The following is a 21,360-nucleotide window of genomic DNA, read 5'->3' as shown; positions in this document are numbered from 1 at the left end:
GCCCTCGCGCCCGGGTGGGACAGGCCGTGGATGGCGTCAAACACCTGGCGCTGCCAGCCCGCGGGCACAATGGGGCGAGGACGCCCGAGGGAGACGTCGCACAAGAGGGCCGCGCCCGCGCCGTCGAACGGCACCTCGGTGACGCGGAGGCCCGTGACGGCGGTCCGCAAGGCCTGGACGTCGGGGTCAGCGGCCTGGTCCGCTGCCATCCGGGCATAGTCGATGCCGAGGTGGACTGCGTGGGCGACGGCCCGGGAAAGGCAATCCGCAACCGGGTTGTCCTTCCCCGCGACGTGCTGGATGTCCGTCGTGTACTCGGACACGGCCGAGAGGTGACGCTGCTGCCGGGCCGACCACGGCTCGGTGACCTTGCCCATCGCGAAGATCAGCGGCTTGTGGTCGACGAAGGCAGTGAACGCCCGGCCCTCGAGCAGATGGCGGAAGTGCCTGACCGCCAAGTGAAGTCCGAGCAACTCGCGGTCGAAGGTACTGTAACGGCGTTCGGGCGGGCGAAGCTGCCGGCTAAAGAACGCCAGCGGTTGCCAAGCTCCACGCACCCATTGCTCGTGCACCGCGCCCACCGCGTAGTCCGAGGCATCGGTGGTGAGGGCGATCGGTGCATCGGGCGCCGGGTGCGCGAGCATGGTGGCGTTAGCCAAGGCGAGCTTCGCGCCCGTGAACGCCGTGTCCATCTGCTCGGTCCAGGTAACGTCGCCTTTGCCCGGCTTACCTCGGAGAGCTTCGTGCAGGGGGCGCAGGAGCTGGGCGATACGGGGCAGGAACCGATGGTAAAAGTTCACCATGGCCAGGAACTCCTGCAGCCCTCTGATCGTGCGGGGGCGCGGAAACCCCTTCACCGCCTCCACCTTGGCCGGCAGGGGGACGGCTCCGTGCCTGGTGACACGGTGCCCCAGAAAATCGATTGTGGCGGCGCCGAACCGGCACTTTGCGGGGTTCACAATCAGGCCATGCTGGCCCAGGCGTTCGAAGAGCGTGCGGAGGTGGCGTAGGTGCTCTTCGCGGGACGCGCTGGCGACGAGGATATCGTCCAGGTAGACGTAGACAAAATCCAAGTCGCGCAGGACGCTGTCCATCAGTCGCTGGAACGCCTGAGCCGCATTCTTCAGACCGAAGGGCATGCGCAGGAACTCGAAGAGTCCGAATGGCGTGATGACCGCCGTCTTCGGGACGTCCTCCGGCCTGACGGGGACCTGATGGTAGCCGCGTATGAGGTCCACCTTCGAGAAGAAGGACCTGCCCGCCAAACGGGCGGAAAAGTCCTGAATGTGGGGGACGGGGTAGCGGTCGGGAGTCGTGGCGTCATTGAGACGGCGATAGTCCCCGCACGGTCGCCATCCCCCGCCGGGCTTCGGCACGATGTGCAGCGGCGACGCCCAAGCGCTCTCTGAGCGCCGAACGATGCCGAGTGGCTCCAGGGTAGCGAACTCCGCTTTTGCCACCGCCAGCTTCGTCGGCTCGAGGCGGCGTGCCCGGGCGTAGACCGGTGGCCCGACGGTGGGGATGTGATGGGCCACCCCGTGCTTGACGGCCCCCGCCGAGAAGGTGGGCCGCGTGAGGGCCGGGAAGCCGGCGAGGAGGCGGGTGAATGCGTCCGCTGCCGGAAGCGTACAGACCAACGTGGCCGGAACCGAATCGTTCGGCAAGCCGCTTGGCAAGCCGCTCGTTGAGCTGGGCAACGCACATGCGAGCGAGCTGAACGTCTCGGCCTGGACAAGCCGTCTGCGCTTGACGTCGACCAGGAGCCCATTAGCGCACAGGAAGTCCGCGCCAAGCAGTGCCATGGGCACGTCGGCGGTGACGAACGTCCATCGGAAAACCTGCCCTCCAAACCGCAGAAAGAGGCAGCGTTTTCCGTACGTACGGATGGGCGTCCCGTTCGCGGCAAGCAGCGCGGGGCCCCCACCCGCGGCGTGCTTGTCTGACGTGCCGGCGGGAATGACACTCACCTGTGCTCCCGTGTCGCACAGGTAACGGCGCCCGGAGAAGGTGTCCGTTATGAACAGCAGGCTGCTCGAACGGCCGGCGCTCATCGCCACAATTGAGCGCCGGCCCGGGCGTTTCCCGACCCGTTGAAGGAGCACGGCGGATGACACCGCCGAGCTTCGTGGCCGAACTTGGCGTGGAACCAGCACCAGGTGGTGGAGCTGGAGGAGCGCGGCTGGCTCTGCCAGGCCGGTGGAGTCGACGGGTTTCCCCGCGGTGGCGGTTTTCGCCGCGGCGGTGGGCGGGGCGTGGCGGCGTTCACGAGGTGCGTATCAGCATGCTGCTGAACCACAGCGTGCTGTAGAAGATGATGCTGTGGAACATCAGCGTGCTGTAGAAGATGATGCTGTGGAACATCAGCGTGCTGTAGAAGATGATGCTGTGGAACATCAGCGTGCTGTCGAAGATGATGCTGTGGAACATCAGCGTCGAAGGCCGTGACGGCCACGCCAACGCTCGCCCGCGTGTCCGAAGCGGCGAAGTACTTGTCCGCCTCGGCCGCCAATGCTCGGGGTTCCGTTAGCCCGGTCCCGGCCAACGCGAGGCGAACCTGCGCTGGAAGTTGGCGATGGAACAGCGCCCGGAATAGCGAACCGGGGGCTTCGTCGCCCAACAGTGACAGCATATGGTCCATTCGGACCGACGGGCGCGTCTCACCGAGCTCGGGGAGATCCAGGAGGCGATCGGCCCGTGCGTCGTCCGTGAGGCCGAACGTGGCTAGGAGTAGCCGCTTGAGTGCCTCGTACTTGTGGCCGTCCGGTGGGTGGCGAAGGACGGACACAACTCGAGCGGCCGTGCCGGGCCCGAGGGAGGCGACGACATGGCAGTAGCGCAGGTCGTCGTTGGTGAGGCGCCGAAGCTGAAATTGGGCTTCGGCTTGAACGAACCAGACTTCGGCCTGGGCCTCCCAAAATTCGGGAAGTTTAATCGCCATTGCCTTGTCGTTGGCCATTGCAATGGCGTCGTGTTCGGAAGGATCGCTACGGCAGATCCAACGTCGAGGGTCACCAGTAAAGCGCGGCGTTACGCGCGCTGCTTGTGAGCAAGGAGGAAGTGGACAAGCGGTAACATATAAACGTCTTTATTGTAAGACTACACTGTAACACTAAACTCCTCCGGGCTGGTCGCCCGGTGTATATCATGAGGCCACGCCTACCCCTCGGGCGTGGCCACCGCCCACTTGGTGCGTGGAATGATGTCACCACGCCAGTGGGCTTTTGTGTCCGCCACAGTATCCTATTCCAGATTCGGATCTTCACCAAAATCTAATCAAGTAGTCGTGTTGAGTTACAAGGAGGAAGGGGAAAAAGAGTTGTATATAGTGCTGCGCCGATCTAATTTGTATACCGCTTGTCCTTTATCTTCTAAACGAATGCAAATTTGGACAACACAACCTGCCGGCTGGCCAACAATTAATCGAAGAACTTTGGAGTTTGTGAAATCAGAATCACCTGATAGGCTTAGTTCACACTTTCCCCCATGTGATGTTGGGTCAAACCCACATGCCTTGCCTGCAACACATGTACATGCTGTCACACTCACAGTATTTGTTGGGAAAAGACAAGAACACAGTCAAGAAGTCAGACTCGCAATATAAAACTACACGACAAACAATTTTATACGAATGAAATGTACACTAAAGTGAAAGATTATGAATAAATTGAAATGATATTTTCTTAATATATTGAGAAATAAAATATAGTATACGGACTAAAATATAAATGTTCCGCTGAACCTACAAGTCATCTCTTAACACAGAGTGATAAACAGTTTATTTAAAATGTTCTAACTCAAGAGCTGTTTATCTTTTGAATACATTGATTTGATTTTGTACAATTGATATCTCCTACTTTTATTTCTCGACTCGTGACTTGTAACATTGGAAACCAAACAAAGGCTGCCTTACCTGATCTTTTGTCTGTTTATTTTGTGCATTAGTAGATTTCAAGTAAAAACTGGATTCATAATGAAACAGCATCTCATATTTACTCTTTGGGTTGAACATATGCAGGTGTCAGCAGAAGAGTTATCAGGAAACAGTGATTATGTGGAGCTTCATTTCAGTGCCAGAAAGCTTGATGATAAGGTAAGTTGTTCATGCTTGCTTTGAAAAAAATATGAGAAAGACACAGTAAAGATGTACGTTGTCTTAACTATTATTTGCCTAGCTTCATTTGAATTGCAACCCAGGATAGCCTTTTCATCGTTTTGTAGAGTTCAGCAAAAACAAACAATGGAGTACTAATCTGCTTCTTCTGCGATGTTTGGATTTTGTCAACTTCAAAAGTGTTTACTGCCATAGAAAAAGAGGTGTGGCTGATATGTTGAGCATTTGCCCTTTGTCAGAGCACAAGAAGAGCAAGGTGTTGTTCCACCAGCATCGCAGATAAATATTATCATGGTGGAAAACCTGAATGCCATGGGGTTAAGAATGAAGTGAACAAGAAAGTCACACCTTATTTCCCAAACATACTGTTATCAACTCTTTGTTGATCAACTTGATCCATTTTGAGTGGTCTACCACATAGGACACCTGGGCCACTTCCTTGATCACTCTTTGTTCTTAACCCCATGGCAGTCAGGTGTTCCACCGTGATAATATTTATCTGCGATGCTGCTGGAACAACATCTTCATCCAGATTAAACTTTGCAATATCATGCCATCAGTTGTATTCCCTGAGTTGTGCTTGATTTGCCAAATGTTACTGCCCTTGAGCCTCATCATAAATTGCCATCAAAAAGCATGCTTATCGGCAGAAATCTTGGCTTCAGTCAAGTTTAAGCTGACTCTCTCATGCACCAATTTATCACATTCCCATCTTGTTTAATAAAGGTCTTATCCATTCTCTCCGCTCTGTACACTGAATCCTGCGGGAAGGCAGTTGCTGTCCAGCAGCTTGCGTTCCACACACGCGTGCACGTGCACACACACACACACACACACACACACACACACACACACACACACACACACACACACACACACACACACACACACACACACACACACAACAAACCTGAAAAAGTATCCCTAACTCAACTTGCAAATAATTTCCAAAAACATGTGCGAATAGAAGATGCCGCACAGGAAAATGAAACAGCAACAAATGCAACCCCAACAATCGCAATAAAGACAAAATAAATATATAAAAAGAAATATCAAGAAATATACACCAACAACTGGGAGAATGCCAGAAGCACACGAAAATACAAAAAAAAAAAATTTGGACAGAGTGGGGATAGACAAAGAAGGTTCATTGGAATGGCTAGGAAGAGGTCAGCTCAACTGGGATAGCGAACGAATCATAATAAATGCCCAAGATCAAGGACAGTACACCAATGGATTTAAAAAGATGGCGGGACTGAGTCAGATGGACAATTGTAGCAAGACAGAAACAGAAAGTACAAGTCACCTACTCTTGGGATGCAAAAAACTATTATCAGAACAACTTTACACACAACGTCACAACAAAGTATGCAAAGTGATTCATTGGCATATCTGCAAAAAATTTAACATCCCAGTTCCAGAAAACTCATGGAAACACGAACCAAGCAAGGGCAATCATTGAAAATGAGGACGTCATGCTCACATATGACCTGATGATTCCATCAAGCGTGAACGTAGAAAACAAAGCCTTGCGTCCAGACATTGTACTCAGGAACAAAAAGGAAAGGACAGCATTGATGATTGAGATATCAGTACCCAGCAATTTTGGCCTAAACACAGAAATCAAGAAAATGCCCAAATAACAGGACCTCAAAAATGAGGTCAAGAGATCTTGGAAGCTGAACAGACGAAATTGTACCAGTGATAAATTGGAGCAATGAGAATGATAAAGAAGAACCTCACTGAAATTTCAACATCCCCGGAAATATTACCACAATCCGGGGTTCAGTGATGATCCTGAAAAGAGCCCCCATGTGTCTCTGGAGGATATGAGGAAGACATGGCTGGGATGGATAATGCCTCGCCAATGGATGCAACGGGCTTGAAGACCTGCAACTCCAAACAAGGCCTTGAGGTTGATCGCATATCAGATATCATAATTTGATCAAAAGATCATAATTTCCAAGGTGAGGAATTTCTCCCGATGAACAAAGGGAGGATGGGCGAAGGGTGCATATTGGACGTGCAGCAAGCAGCGTCCGAAGACCATAATTAACAAGGGAGGATATGAGCCGGGATTGTGGATGAGGCTAGAGTAAGAACCTTCCCCATTCCTGAGAGGCCTCGCCAGGAAACGGATGAGATATTATGTTCTTTCAGGCCATGTGGGAGGAATTCATAATGCAATTCCAAAAAAAAAATGCATGAATATCACACGGGATTGAGAAAAATGAATTGTAGAATGAAAGATTATAATGAATTGAGAGCAGAAATAAAAAAATATTATGATGCATTCATGGCACAAATGAGGAAAGAAAATTAAAATCTTAGAGGAAAGAAAATTAAAGAAAATTCAAAGAGGAAAGAAATGTTTTTCCAGCACAAGGGTGGATACAGATTGAAAGTAATAATGGCCTGGAAGAACATCGCGCCGGGGTGAATGTTGCTTTGTTCCAGTGGAAAGATACCGTCCACGTGACAAGCAAGGTACAGGGATTAGACGGGGATAGGTCAGGCTCTGTTATGTGGAAGCAACTTCCGTGTTTTGTGGCACGGCGCTCATGGGCATGGCTGAACCCAGAGGTGGTTCTTCTGGCAAGTCCGGGAACGATGGTGTGCAATGAGGTGCCAGCTCCAGGGTACGTGTAGACGCCGAACATGAGCTGGCGAGCCAGGTGTCGGAGCCTGCGACATGTGATGTGGCAGGCGAACCTGCTGAGGATGACAGCGAGCATGGGCCTCTGGTGTGCGGATCCGGGCTTGCGCAGGGCAGCATGGCCACGTCCATCGCCGTGGGTGACCTGGAGTCGGCGGTGGTCGTGTCGGTTCCTGGGGTGTTCAGGCCGGACCCTGTTGGGGTTGACTTGGTGCCTGGGGTTGTTGACATGCCACGGAGGTGTCATGTTCATGACATGTGCTTGCTCGTGCAATGTAGCAGCTGTGAGTCATGAGCAGCTGGAAACTCAAGACAATAGAGAAGGGTTGGAAGAGTGGGAAGCTCAATGCCAGGAGCAGCTGCAGGGAAGGGGCAGAAAAACCCTATAATAATGGAGTTAATATTACATTAGGCTGGGAATTTTAAATTCAAATACAGACTTGGCATTTAATATGGAATATTTTTTTTGTGGGGGTGAACTTACTTTTCAAGATGTCTTAGAACCAAAAGTTCATTGGAATTATGTTGAAATTATTCTAGATTTTGTTAATGTGACCTTTAAAAGAAACAAAAACCACATTTGACATTTCGAAACAAATAAATTGATCCTTGAAAGTGATGTAGACTGATATCGAACTCAATTCATGGACAGCACTGTGTTAAACTTCTGTACGTTTTCCAGAATTATCTCTTTATTTTGCACATTAGCCAAAAATTTTTTTAACAAAAACAAAAGTTAAATTACGACTGGGATTATGGACAGTAAAATTACAGTTCAGTACTTCGTGTAACCCCCACGAGCATTCAGGAGAGCACGTACACGTTGAGGCATGCTGTTCACGAGATTTGCCAAGGTTTGGACAGGAATCGCTTGCCATGCAGCGACAATAGCCTGCTGCAATTCACGCACAGAGGTCGGCTGCTGGTCCAAGTGGTCGATTTGACACGTTAATTCTGCCTACAAGTTCTCTATCGGATTCATATCCGGGGACATGGCAGGCCACTCCATATGCTCTACACCACGGTCAGCAAGAAAGTGTTGGATCATGCGAGCACGATGAGGCCGTGCATTGTCATCTTGGAAGACAAAGTTTCCCTCGAAAGGCTGCACAAGCAAATGGAAGCAATGTTTCTTCCAGAATGGCCCTGTACTTGAACTGGTTCAGGTTTCCATTCAGAACAACCAGGTCAGTTTTGCCCCCTGCATGAAAAGCAGCCCAAACGGTCACCCCACCACCTCCAGCTTGGACTCTTGGCACTATACAATCTTTGTTGTAGGCTTCATGCACTTGTCTGCACACTCGGACGTGGCCATCTTGACGATAGACCAGAAATCTAGACTCGTCACTGAAGATCACGTGATTCCAGTGTCCTGGCTGCCATTGACGGTGCTCTCTGGCCCACTGCAATCGGCGCTGGCGGTGTTGTCTGGTCAGGCATGGCTTTCTCAGGGGACGCCTGGCACGATAGCCTGCTTGAACCAGTCGTTGGTTGACTAGCCTTCTGGATACAGGCACATTTGTGAGTTGCTGCCACTCAGCCCTAAGGCGATTAGCTGACTTGGTACGGCCATTGCGGAGTAACCGGTGCAGCTGGCGATCATCCCTCCTTGTGGTTCTGCGGGGACATCCTGGCCTCGGTATTGGAGTAGGGACACCCCTCTGAGCATTTCGTTTCAGGATCTTTGACACCTGACCTTGAGTGATGCCATACTGCCGAGCAATAGCACGCTGTTTAATGCCGTAATTTCGTAAAGCCACAACTCCATGACAAACAGCATTGTCGAGTTGACGGACCATCTCCAAAGGAAGCGGCAATAACTTTTGGAGACGTGCAGCAGTTGTTTTCCACTAATACAGAACGCAACAACCCTTGTATACCTGACTGTGAAGCCATTCATCAAATGCACCTGTCCGTACATTTTGCCACGCCACCTGTGATATAATCCTGTTGTTGACTTCTTGCTGCGACAGACAATCAGTGACATGGTTCTTTTAACAAATAAATCACCAAAGTGTAAAAGAAACTCACCAGATTGATATACTGAGTTAAGAAAGTAAACCCAAGTCAAGAAAAAAAAAATATTCCATATTAAATGCCAAGTCTGTATAAATGGGAGTTTAATTTGGAGCAGCTTTGGTGGGAGTTGGTCCTTGGGCTGTGGGACTCAGACCAGGACAGGTTAAATTAAGGTCGGCCTCGTGGGAAATTGCCCCACTGGAAAATTGGGTTGTGCCAGGCAGCTGGGTAGCTGCACTGGCAGAATTTGGATGTGGGATCCGACAACGGGTGTTGTGGCATGACCCAGGACCCACAGGGTGTCTGGTGGAGTGTGGCACCCTTGTCCATCGGAGCACTGTCTGAGCGTGTGTCTTGGGCTAATGGGGTTGCCGGACCCTGGAGGGGGCTGAGACCTCTGGGGGTCCGAGGAGGTTCCTTCTGGACACACGTCATGGTGTACCAGGAGGACCACGAGGGTGAGGCGTTGTGGGCACCTCTTTGGTGGCAGCACCATTAAGGTCCAGTAAGGACCTAACGTGGTGATCGCCCGTCATTGTGGCCTAGCAGCCTCTCCCTGAGGCTCTCGGACAGCCATCAATTGGTGTCCTGCCATGCTGTGCTGGTCTATGGATGCAGTTCAAACCGCATGGACTGGGTATGAGTATAGCCCACCGCACAACCATTGGATCATCTGTGGACAGAGATGGAGTGCTTGGAAACGGCCCGGTGAGGGCCACATGACCTTCGACAGATGGTCCGCTGTGATTAATGGGCTCTCAGTTTGGAAAGATAACCCAGGGTTTGAATGGCTCAGGTTGCATGGGAAGATTGACTGCAGCAGGCGCTGCTGGTATTGAACGTGCTCCCCAATGGTAATTAGATTTTTTTTAAATCAAATTGACCTTTCCCCATTGTCACAACTCGCCATGCTTTGCTATTAAGGGTATGCAGGTGAGTTGGGGAATTGGCATGAGTGATGAGCAAGAGGGACCATGAGAGCCAAGCATGTGGATCAGGTGGAATGGGTTAAAATGTGATGTTTTGAATGAAAAATTGTGTTTTGTTTGAGTGTTTGCTTTGTGTGTCAGCAGGCAATGGATGGCAGGGTAGGTAACCAGTAACCTGTATTGCAGCTGTTGGAAATTGTAAGGCAGTGGGGGAGGGAGTGACATTTGGGGTTTTGTGGGTGGGGAAGGTGTGTGTGTCTGCAGATATGAATCAGGCTCTGTATGAAATGTGACTGCTGCCCCGACTCATCCTTGGCAGCTGGTGGTGGCTGTAAATTGGGGGTTTGGAGGAGGGTCTGTGGGTGCCCATTGGAGGAGGGTCTGTGTGTGCAACCAATGGGTAGAGAGACCCTTGGATGTTTGACTTCTAGGGGCCGAGAAGTTGAAGGGAGGGGTAAAGAAGTTGTAAAGTCAAGTGACTTGTTTTGGGACTGTGGGCACCGCAGCCTGAACTTCCCCTACCATCCTGGTTTGCAGCTCACTGAGGGAGCTCACCTGCCCTTTATCAGGTGTTGTTTTTAGTCCTGCAGGATGTCACAGTCACCCTCCTCACTGGCAAGCCAGTGAGAGTAGTCGATTTAGTCGCCGACTACACGAACATGCGACAGGTAGCACTGGGTTACATGTTACCAGTGGCAATAAAGAGACTGAACTGACTAAAAAGTAGTTTAGTGAGAAAAAAGTGGTTTCAAGAGTGAGTGGTTGGTACTTTAGTGAGACAGTCAGAAGGTACATTTTTTTATGTACATGTTGGGGCTGATTATCATGGAAGAGTACTAGTGTTGACCGTGGATGTATGTTCAACAAGGTATAACTTTAGGGTTGAGGGATGCAGGAAAACTAGTAATGCAGAAAATACCTTTGATGTGAGTAAAGACGGGCCACAAACAGACACAAATATAAGAGTGAAAAAGAACTGAAAAGCTATCTGAGGCAACATGCAATAGCAATGGGCTGTCGTTCCTAAAAGCCTGAAGAGAACTGCAGGAAATGTCAAGGTGATAAATGTGATTCTGAAAATAGGAGAGAAAAAAGTGTTTGTGAGCATGAATCATAGATTTGTAGAAGGACAACTACAATTGAGTTGTCGCATGAAAATATATAAACTCATCATTCTTTGGAGGAGCAGAGGGTGAAAAAATACAGTTGAGATATTTAGATTGGAGGAAAGAAGAGAATTATCCTATCTGTAGCGATAGAAAAATAAGGCTCTGTGCCGAAAGGCTCTGCCAAGAGATGCCAATATGAATATGTTGCCTTTGGTCTTCACTGCTGGAGTGAGCAGCATGAGTCCATACTCAGGATCAAAGTTCCATGACACAGTGGATAAATGCCTTGTACATCTTCAGAAGCTGTGAGAAACAAGAATGTATTTGGCTCGATGAAGTATTCCAAAGCAGCGACTAGTACTTTGAAAGTATTGGCTGCTGAAAATGGTCTGTAGCTAATCGTTAGGCCATGTATTTCGAAATGCTTTACCTCTGTCATAGGTTGATTTCCAAAGTAAGTTGAAAGATTTTCCACCAGACCTTTGTGAAGAAGTATTTATGTGGTACATTCCACAATTGACCATCCTATTTCCAGGTGTTTGATCATATTTATTTTACCAATAGTTTATTTCAATTCAAAAGTTTGAGGACAACCCTAATTTTTTTTTCGATATTAGATGACAGTGATGTAGCTTTAACCTGTGTGCATTTGGCAGGGTATTGTCCAGTACAAGGTAGAATTATTGCAAGGTGATACAAAGGGTTTTCCAGGGATCAAGAAGAAAGGATCTCCACCTACAAGGGTTTCATCCGCAGATTGATGGAGTCCTGCTCTCCCATCTGGACTGGCTGCCCTTCCTTGACACTGTGGAAACCAAGGCCTTCAAGATTATTGGACTCTCTCTCGTGATGAAGCTGAGTCTATGAGCCTATCACGTCGCCATCGCTGACAGGTCGGTGGTCTCTGTCTTCTGCCTCATTTCTGGTCTTGCACCTTCTGTTCTTTGCATGCTTCGTCTCCTCCCTCCGCCCCCACAGGCTTCTACAGGGCACATGGTCCACCATCAACCCCCTTCTAGTGAAACTCCCAAAAATCTAGAATGACTGCTCACCTGCACTTTTGTTCCTCTTTTCTCCTGCCTGTGTAAGCAACTTCCACGTTGTCATCAATCTCATTCTTCCCTCCAGGTCTTCAAGACAGCTGTTTACCACCATCACAGATCATCCCCCATCCAAAAACCATGATCTTTTCTACCTAACTTAACACACCCACCCCAGAGCTTACCTTCCAAAGTTCACATTTATTCCTCCAGAGTTTGCTTCTGTATCCATCTTGTCCACCCCGTGCATCTTCCACTACCAAGGTGCAGGGTCGAGTCATGCCAGGGTCAGAGGCAAGCGGCCCACGGACCAAGGGTGCGGTGAAGTCCTTGGGATGTCGTGCAGCTCCATATAAACTCACACCACACGCTTCTTGCACAACACCAAAACCTCACCCCCCAAACCTTCACCCCTCTTGCAATATTTGGCCTGATGCAACCCCGCCTGTGTGCATGAGGTAAGTGAGGAGTTAAACCAATGCTCCGAAATGCCTCGTTCTGTCCTATCCTTCCTCCCAGAATAAATTATAGTGCCATGTCCTTTGTCTAAGTGAGTCTGTATGAAAGGGAAATATGTAATAGGGCTACGTCTGTTTGCATTTTGCTTATACGTGCTTGGTGATTGCCTGCTTGTGCGTATGTAAATAAATAGTTGCTGCATTTTCCAATCTTCCTTATTTGTACCTTTTCTTTCATTGATCGGACATAGTGCGTACGTCGTGGATAGACGGGAAGTTTCTTCCCCGTTGTTTCGCTTCGGTAGTACTTAGCCAGCATTCAGCCACGGTTGCTCGGCCGTTTTAGTAGCAGACAGGTGAATGCTGAGGGTGTAGACCCTGGCTAGGGTAGTTGTACCAACGAGTATGTAACGCGGCTGTGGATGATGTGAGGACCCTGATCGGTGCAATTGCTTTTGCCGGCATTCGCGGTTGTGCAGGATAAATTTCCAAATCCAATGGGAAGGCAATGGCAAACCATCCCATGCAGTCAATTGCCAAAGATGATGTTTTGATAAAAGCTAACTCGGGAAGATGATATTCCTGTCTGTTTTCATAATAACCCGATTTTAATTATATATTTTTGCATTCACTCAAATCGATGAACAAATCTGAAATTCTTCATCCAATCATCATCAGCCACATCTTAATCAGTTAACAATTAATTATTATACTACTTCTGTTTATTGTAAGCACGTTAACAAAATAAACTCCGTATATTATGGTGTCATAATCAGTGGAGTCTGAGTTTAAACGTTGTTCTGAAGTTATCAAGCATGTCTGCTAATAAGAGTACATTAGTCTTTGGATAGCTTATGTATACTGTATGTTGATAATCCTCATCCAATACAGTATATTAATTAATATGCTCTTTTAAAGGGAGCTACATTTTATCAATTCTTTTTCTCTTCTTACCCTCGCCTGAGGAGAGGGTATTGCATTTGAGTCCGTTTGTCTGTTTTGTCTGTTTGTTTCTTTGTCGGCACAAAATAAATATGATTTTCTGTGCAACCGTTGGTCCGATTGACAGGAAATTTTCACCATAGGTACAACTCCACCTGTATAATTTTTATGATAATTATGATGTCATAGGTCACGTGGTATGGCCGCCATCTTGGAAAAACCGAAAAACTTTGCACCTTTATATCTCTGAAAGTGCTGCATTGAAAAAATTGAGACATAGCTCATTGTAAAGAACCCTCCATGGGGAATAAAACATGTTAATGATGATGTCATAGGTGCCTCCATTATGACGTCATAATTCGACAGGTACAAAACTTCATCCGATCAAGATTAACTTTCTTGAGCATCATCTCGGGATAAATTTGGTGGAGAAAAAAAATTAATGACGTCATCAGTCACGTGGTTCGGCCGCCATATTTGTTTTAACATAAAAGCAGTAAAAACCACTGAAAACACATCCTGGTGAAGGTCTGCAATCTGATTGCTCTTTCTAGTTTCTAAATGCTGCACACCGCTCCTTTGCTATTCCATCTCCAGGCACTGCATGACGTCATTGCCGGGTACTGAAGGGGGCCGGGAGGGCCTGGCGATGACGCGCTGTAAGAGAGTGCTCAGTTTTCACTCCAGTTTCGTGTTACTTGCAGAAATCGAAGATTTTTCAAGTATATTGGTTGGTCTTGCGTGTTATTTTGTCTGTCTCTCTATCTGTCTGTTTGTTTGTCTGTTTGTCTGTCACCTGCAGGTCACAATTTTCAACCGATTTTCATGAAACTTCACCAAATGGTAGAGTTGGTAATAAGCAAGAAGCCTGTTGTTTTGGGGTCAAAAGGTCAATAGGGCAACATAGCCGTAAAAACCACCAGGTCAACATAGGCCAAAGGTCACCAACTTTGTCGAATTTCTAAAATGCTCAATTTTCATTCGATTGACTTGCAATTTGAAGAGGATTTGCATATCTGGTCACTCAATTCAAACCCCAACTATTTTTGAGGTCAACATAGGCCAAGTTTCTAAAATCCTAAATTTTCATCCCATTAACTTGAAATTTGAAGAGGATTTGTCTATCTGGTCACTGAATTCAACCACTAACTATTTTTTTGAGATCAACATAGGCCAAAAGGTCTACATAGGCCAGATTTCTAAAATCCTAAATTTTCATCCGATTGACTTGAAATATTAAGAGGATTTGCATATCTGGACACTAAGTTCAATCACCAAGTATTTTTGAAGTCAACCTCGGCCAAAAGGTCAACGTAGGCCAAAAGGTCAACATAGGCCAAGTTTCTAAAATCCTCAATTTTCATCTGATTGATTTGTAATTTTAAGAGGATTTGCATATCTGGACACTGAAATCAACCACCATTGATCAAATCAACCATTGGAATCTCCCGCGATGAAGCTAACTCCGAGGGCCTTTCACTCACTCACCGCAGGCAGGTTGGTGGTCTTTCCGTCTTCTACCGACTCTTCTACCGGCCTTGCTCCCCCAGCTCTCTCTGGGCTCTGTCCCCCAAATATTCCTACAGGTCGCACAAGATCTGTCTACATCCCTCTTATGGTTAAACTGCCAAAATCAAGACTCTCTGCTCACCTTCACTCCTTCATTCCTCTTTTCTCCCACCTCTGGAACAAACTCCCCGACTCTCTTCAATCCCACTCCTCCCTCCAGGTCTTTAAAACAGCTGTTCACCACCATCTCTTATCTTCCCCCATCCAAATCCTTGATCTTTTCTACCCCCACTAATTTCACCCCAAATCCACTTTTTTGAAATACTAACTTCTTTCCTGGAAGTCCTTGGTGTCCTTGTGTTTTATATTTCTCCCACCCCCCGCCCCCTTCCCACGCCTCCTCCCCCCCAGCCCTCTCCTACCCACACATCTCCCGATGTCCCTGCTCTAAAATGTTGTGCTTGTGTGCTTCCTCTTCTCTCCCCATCTTGTCTACCGCTCCCTTTTTTAATACATTTTGTTTGTCTGTTTGATTTGTTTGTGATAAATGTTAGCTCTTTCACCGGCCTCGATTCTGTATACAAAAAACAACAACAACAACAACAAAAAAAAACTATTTTTGAGGTCAACACATAGGCTAAAAGGTCAACATAGGACAGATTTCTAAAATCCTCAATTATCATCCAATTAACTTGAAATTTGAAGAGGCTTTGCAAAATCTGGTCACTGAATTCAACCACCAACTATTTTTGAGGCCAATATAGGCCAAAAGGTCAACATAGGCCAAGTTTCTAAAATCCTCAATTTTCATCTGATTGACTTGTAATTTTAAGAGGATTTGCATATCTGGACACTAAATTCAACCACCAACTATTTTTGAGGTCAATATAGGCCAAAAGGTCAACATAGGCCAAGTTTCTAAAATTCTCAATTTTCATCCCATTAACTTGAAATTTGAAGAGGATTTGTCTATCTGGTCACTGAATTCAACCACTAACTATTTTTGAGGTCGAAGGGCCAAATCCAAAAGGCACTCCGGCCAAAATGTCAACATAGCCCAGATTTCTATAATCCTCAATTTTCATCCGATTGACTTGAAATTTTAAGAGGATTTGCATATCTGGACACTAAATTCAACCACCAAGTATTTTTGAGGTCAACCTAGGCCAAACTGTCAACATAGGCTATATTTCTAAAATCCTCAATTTTCATCCGATTGACTTGAAATTTTAAGAAGATTTGCATATCTGGACACTAAATTCAACCACCAAGTATTTTTGAGGTCAACCTAGGCCAAACTGTCAACATAGGCTATATTTCTAAAATCCTCAATTTTCATCCGATTGACTTGAAATTTTAAGAGGATTTGCATATCTAGACACTAAATTTAACCATGGAGTATTTTTGGAGGTCAACCTCGGCCAAACGGTCAACATAGACCAGATTTCTAAAATCCTCAATTTTAATCCGATTAACTTGAAATTTGAAGAGGATTTGCATATCTGTACACTCAATTCAAGCACCAATTATTTTTGAGGTCATCATAGGCCAACAACTTATTTTAGGGATTTCGCAAGTATCATGCTGTGCATGACATATTTCGTTTGATTGTTTGTCCGGGCGATATATCAGCCATCCTTCGAGCTAGGAAGCTGAAATATCGGCACAATAGTGAGCAAGTGCTTTGGCAAAACTGTATTTTTTGTTTTTTGATTAATAAATAAATAAATAAATTAGTTAATTATTATCGATTAATTAAGATCTTGTTTATTTCCTTTCTCATGTGGGTATTATCTCAGGCAACTTTTGAGTTAGGAAGCTGATATTTGGACACGACAATGACCAAGTTACTTGGCTATAAAGGCTATTTTTGATTTATTGATTAATCAATTAATCGATTTATTATTTATTGATTAACCAATTAATTATTACATTTTTCCGATTAATGACATGTTTAATTAATTTTCAAAAAGTTACAGCTTCGGATGAAACACTGGTGGTTGAGGTATGCTATTAGCCAATTTATTAAGAAATGATTTTCTGTTTAATGTTTATTGATTTTAATTACACAATTAATCAATGAATTATTATACACCTCTCCCTCCCAATACCGTATCTATGTGCTGTATGGTGGTATCGTCGGGCACGGACTGCACCCCAGCAATGCCGTGCTGGAGGATGTTATTTATTGATTTGGCATGGGGCGGTGTACTTTGAATGTATCTGTACTTGTTTTCATACGTTCTTATACTTCCATGAATCTAAAACTACCTAATAATCTACGCTCAATGTTTTCAATAGTACTACCAATCGTTTTCTTTGGGAAAGATAATACTTTTTTTCCTTTGTTGAAATTGTCTTCATTACTCCATTTGAGTGTCCTAATACTGACATTAATAAATAAGCATCACAACCTGACAAATCATTTATAGTTTGCTTTAACTTTACATTAAATATCTTGCTTGCTTGCTCGGATAACTTTCTTACAAGGAACACATCTAGCATGATTAACTTCAGATTAAACGAGCTGTTAACTGCTCCTTCACATTTTCCTGTGAGATGACAATAATCTTCAACTTCCTAGTCCTATTTTTTTTGTAAATACTTTCCGCAAACATAGCACTCTTTAGTTTTAGAATAGTTCCTGTAATCATCCTTTTGCCGAAGTCTGGGGAAAATCACATTTGTATCAGCTTCTTATCTTGCAACAAATACCTCCACTTTGTTTGGATCTCAGTAAAGCTCAATCTCGTTTTATGATCTGTCAAAATTTATTCACTTTACGCCTCAAAACCACTCGATTTGTGTTCCTGATATTCCATATCATATTAACTTGGTTCTGAATAGCAGTTTTCTATTTTCCTTGTTAATTACTCAACTTCCACTGAAAGTATTGTGGGATTGTTTTACCTTCCTCTGATAGAGTAAACTTAATGGCTTTCTCCTTTAGTCAGTTATTTTATTGGTTGATTTGTAATGACCATTAATTTGAAATGTGAAGTATTATGTATGAATTGGACATGTTTCATGATGATGAGACTTTGCTACTTTAAAATAAGGAAAAAGGTGTGTATATGGCGATTGTGTTGACTTCATATTACCCTATGCCTGTAATCATGGTGGTGACTCTAAGCCCTATGCGTTAAATGGTTTAAGACCCAAAAAGAGTGTTTATCCCAACTACTTTTGATTGGAATGACATTTATGAATTGACAAACCAGGCAATATCATGATCATTTGGAAGCTGCTTAAATAAATATCTTCTGTGACAAGATGTAATTAAAAATGCAATTAAAGATGTCCTGTCTCACTAAAATTAGAGAAATTGGCCTAATTGTATAAATTTACCAGAGCGAAGCAACTTTGTCCTGTGCGATACTAATATCTGCAAAGGATAATAATAATAATAATGCATTTATTTTATATAGCGCTTTTCAGGAAGCCCAAAGACGCTTTGACAGAGTGCAAAACATAATGCATAGCAAAACATAAAAACAATTGCAAAAAAAGAAGAATCAATAGGGAAATATTCAAAGCACAAAGGAGGGAGAAGGAGAGGAGATAGTCAGGGGTTAGATGCTGTGGGTTAAATGTTGAATGCAGTGTTGAACAGGTGGGTCTTGAGTGATGTTTTGAATGTGGTGAGTGAGGAGGAGTCTCTGATGGTGTGAGGTAGCGAGTTCCAGAGGGTGGGAGCAGCGATGGAGAAGGCCCTGTCCCCCCAGGATCTAAATTTGGTCCAGATGGGGGGGGGGGGGTCAGGAGGTTGGTACCAGCAGAGCGGAGGTTGCGGGTGGGAGTCTTTATGCAGCAGACAAGATAACAATTTATTTTATCAACTAAGAGGTAATGAGTATGTGTATCGCAGTGCGGTTGATGCTTTGAGCTGCTAACCCTCCGGCAGAGCAAAATAAGAAAAGAGGGCTAGATTTGGGTTGAGACAAATATGATCAAACCATGAAGCAGAAACTACTATCTAATAAATGTAAGCTGTAAAGTTGCATGAACTGTTGCATAATGATTTGATTTTCACAAAATCACAAATGCATGACTTCTGGAATACCATCGCCACCGGTTGTGCCATTAGCTGTGTACAATTTTGGTGTGTCTGTGTGTGTGTATGGTTGTGTGTGTGTGTGCGGTGTGTGTGCGCTCACATGATAATGTAAAGCGCCATGAGGGTCGTTTACTCTGCTTGATGGGGCTATATAAGACTCCTTTATTATTATTATTATTATCCTTATTCTACGACTGCTCTTGTGAACAACTGCTCATGGATTCACAGATTGAGAAAAAATTGTAGCACGATGGATTAAATCAAGAGGACGTTGATCGAGGTATGATAACGGCTGTGGGAAGCAAGGAGAAACTGACGTTTTGGGCATTAACCTTTCGAGAGTTAGCACACCTCGATCAATGTTCCGATGATTCTACCTATTGCTATAACTCTCCACGGATGCAGATCGATACTAGATGAGCAAGACGAGTTCTTCATTCTACTTGTAGTATAGTCTATTAATCACAGGCATGCAGTGCATTGTCAGATGGAAAACGTTTTTACCTGAGAGGTTGGGTTTGTGACAAGGACGAAATGATTCGGTTTTGGTGAAGATCCAGATTCGGATCTGGATCCGAGAATTTTTTAAAGTGATTCTTCACCATTGCGAGATGGGGCAAAAAAGATTATAAAGCACAATATCTCAAAATGGTGTAGACGGATTTGGGTGGAACTTATCGGATAGATTGGGTGTATGACGAGGACAGATCGTTTCAGTTTTGTTGACGATTTGAACACGGATCCGGATACGACAGTTTTTTAAAATTACAAACGATTCTTCACCATTGAGTGATAGGGCCAAAAACGACATACAGCATTATATTTCAAAGAGTTGTGGACGACTTGGGACAAAACTTGGTGGATGAGTTGGGCAAGTGGCATGAACAAGCCGTTTCGATTTTGGTTCAGGTCCGAATCCAGATCTGACCTATCAGTGGGATACAAAACGTGAACTGTTCATCCTGGCGGAGGTGTGCTCTCTACTGAATGATGTTCTAGTTATTCACTGTATTTATGCTAAGAGTTACACATAGCATCCACTTTTGTGACACAAACCCTATTTTGACTATACAACTCCAATTTGCATATTTTTTAAATACATATTATGACATTATTTGAATGAATTGTTTTTATCAAAAGATAACTTATATATTTTTATTTTTTTAGGATCTCTTCAGCAAGTCTGACCCTTTCTTGGAGATTCACAAAATCGAAGATGACAGTTCACTGCAACTCATACACAGGACAGAGGTTGTTTATTATGTAAATTTCCAAAAGCACGATTTTGTTTTTGCTTAACTATAGTGGTTGGTTTGTTTGTCTTTAGCTCAATAGAGTGATGCTCGAACAAATATCTGCGCTGATTTCTACAGTAGAATATATACGTAGATGTTTAGACCTGTCCCAGAGACCTGTTCCAATTAATTTAGACTATCAGCAAATGTAATTTCGTGGGACCCTTAGTAGTACAAACATGGGAGTGGTGTCATTTTTCTGTTAGGTCATGCAGGTCACGAATTTCGATGATGCTTGACTTGCATCCATGGCAGAGCGGAGTTATTAAAAAAAATAAAATGGCGTCAGGCATTCGGTCTGCATACATGCATATTTTATTTAATTCACACAAAATATAGGTTGTATGGTATCAAATGAAAGGTAATGTTACTACAAAGAATAATATGTAATAAATGTTTTTGGTACAATAAAAATGAAAAATTAATTCCATACATATATTTTTTATTGATTTTGCCAACTATGAGTATATATATATATATATGTATGTATATATATATATATATATATATATATATATATATATATATATGTATATGTATGTATATATATATATATATATATATATATATACATACAGTCACGTGAAAAAGTAAGTACACCCCATGCAAAGTTTTGACTTTTTCAACATATTTCAACATACAGCTATTTGATCTTCATTTCAACAATATTGATAGATAAGGGTGATATAATATAACAAATATCATGAAACATTTACATTTTGTAGTCCATTGTATAATTTAAATAAACATAAATGCAAATTTCGCATGTGGAAAAAGTAAGTACACCCCGACATTTATCACTACATCGAATACCTAAATTAGAATCAGGTGCACCAGCTCAGGTGCAAATGATGAGAACATCGTTAGAGAGGATCTTGGAGGAACCTGTCTTATTTAAACCTCAGACATTTAGTTTGGTTTGCTCTTTGTTGTTGAAGTGTGCGGCGTCACCATGCCGAGATCAAAAGAGCTCTCTGATGCTTTCAGAAAGAAGGTTATAGATGCCTACGAGTCTGGGAAGGGATTTTAAAAAGATCAAACAATTTGAAATCAATCATTCGACTGTCCGGAAGATCATCTACAAGTGGCGAAGATTCCAAACAACTGCCAACTTGTTCAGGCCAGGCCGCCCCAGCAAGTTCAGCCCGAGAGCAGACTGCAAGATGCTGAAGGAAGTCTCAAAGAACCCCAGAATGTCATCACGGGCCTACAGGTAGCTCTTGCCACTGTTGATG

General features: G+C 44.9%; 1 protein-coding gene across 2 annotated transcripts in view; it reads left to right on the top strand.

Annotated features, from left to right (window-relative positions):
* The window catches only part of LOC137421667 (copine-4), a 238,575-nt gene that overhangs the window by 145,692 nt on the left and 71,523 nt on the right, over positions 1-21,360 (top strand). For both annotated transcript variants that reach the window (XM_068107941.2, XM_078773438.1), the window contains 2 exons: positions 4,016-4,090; positions 19,998-20,081. In XM_068107941.2, the coding sequence (XP_067964042.2) occupies positions 4,016-4,090; positions 19,998-20,081 (159 nt within the window). The remainder of the gene's footprint in view (positions 1-4,015; positions 4,091-19,997; positions 20,082-21,360) is intronic.

The sequence above is a fragment of the Myxine glutinosa genome, chromosome 2, assembly GCF_964187855.1.
Source record: "Myxine glutinosa chromosome 2, kmMyxGlut1.1, whole genome shotgun sequence".
In the NCBI taxonomy this organism is placed as follows: domain Eukaryota; kingdom Metazoa; phylum Chordata; class Myxini; order Myxiniformes; family Myxinidae; genus Myxine; species Myxine glutinosa.
This window is presented reverse-complemented; position numbering and strand designations above follow the sequence as displayed.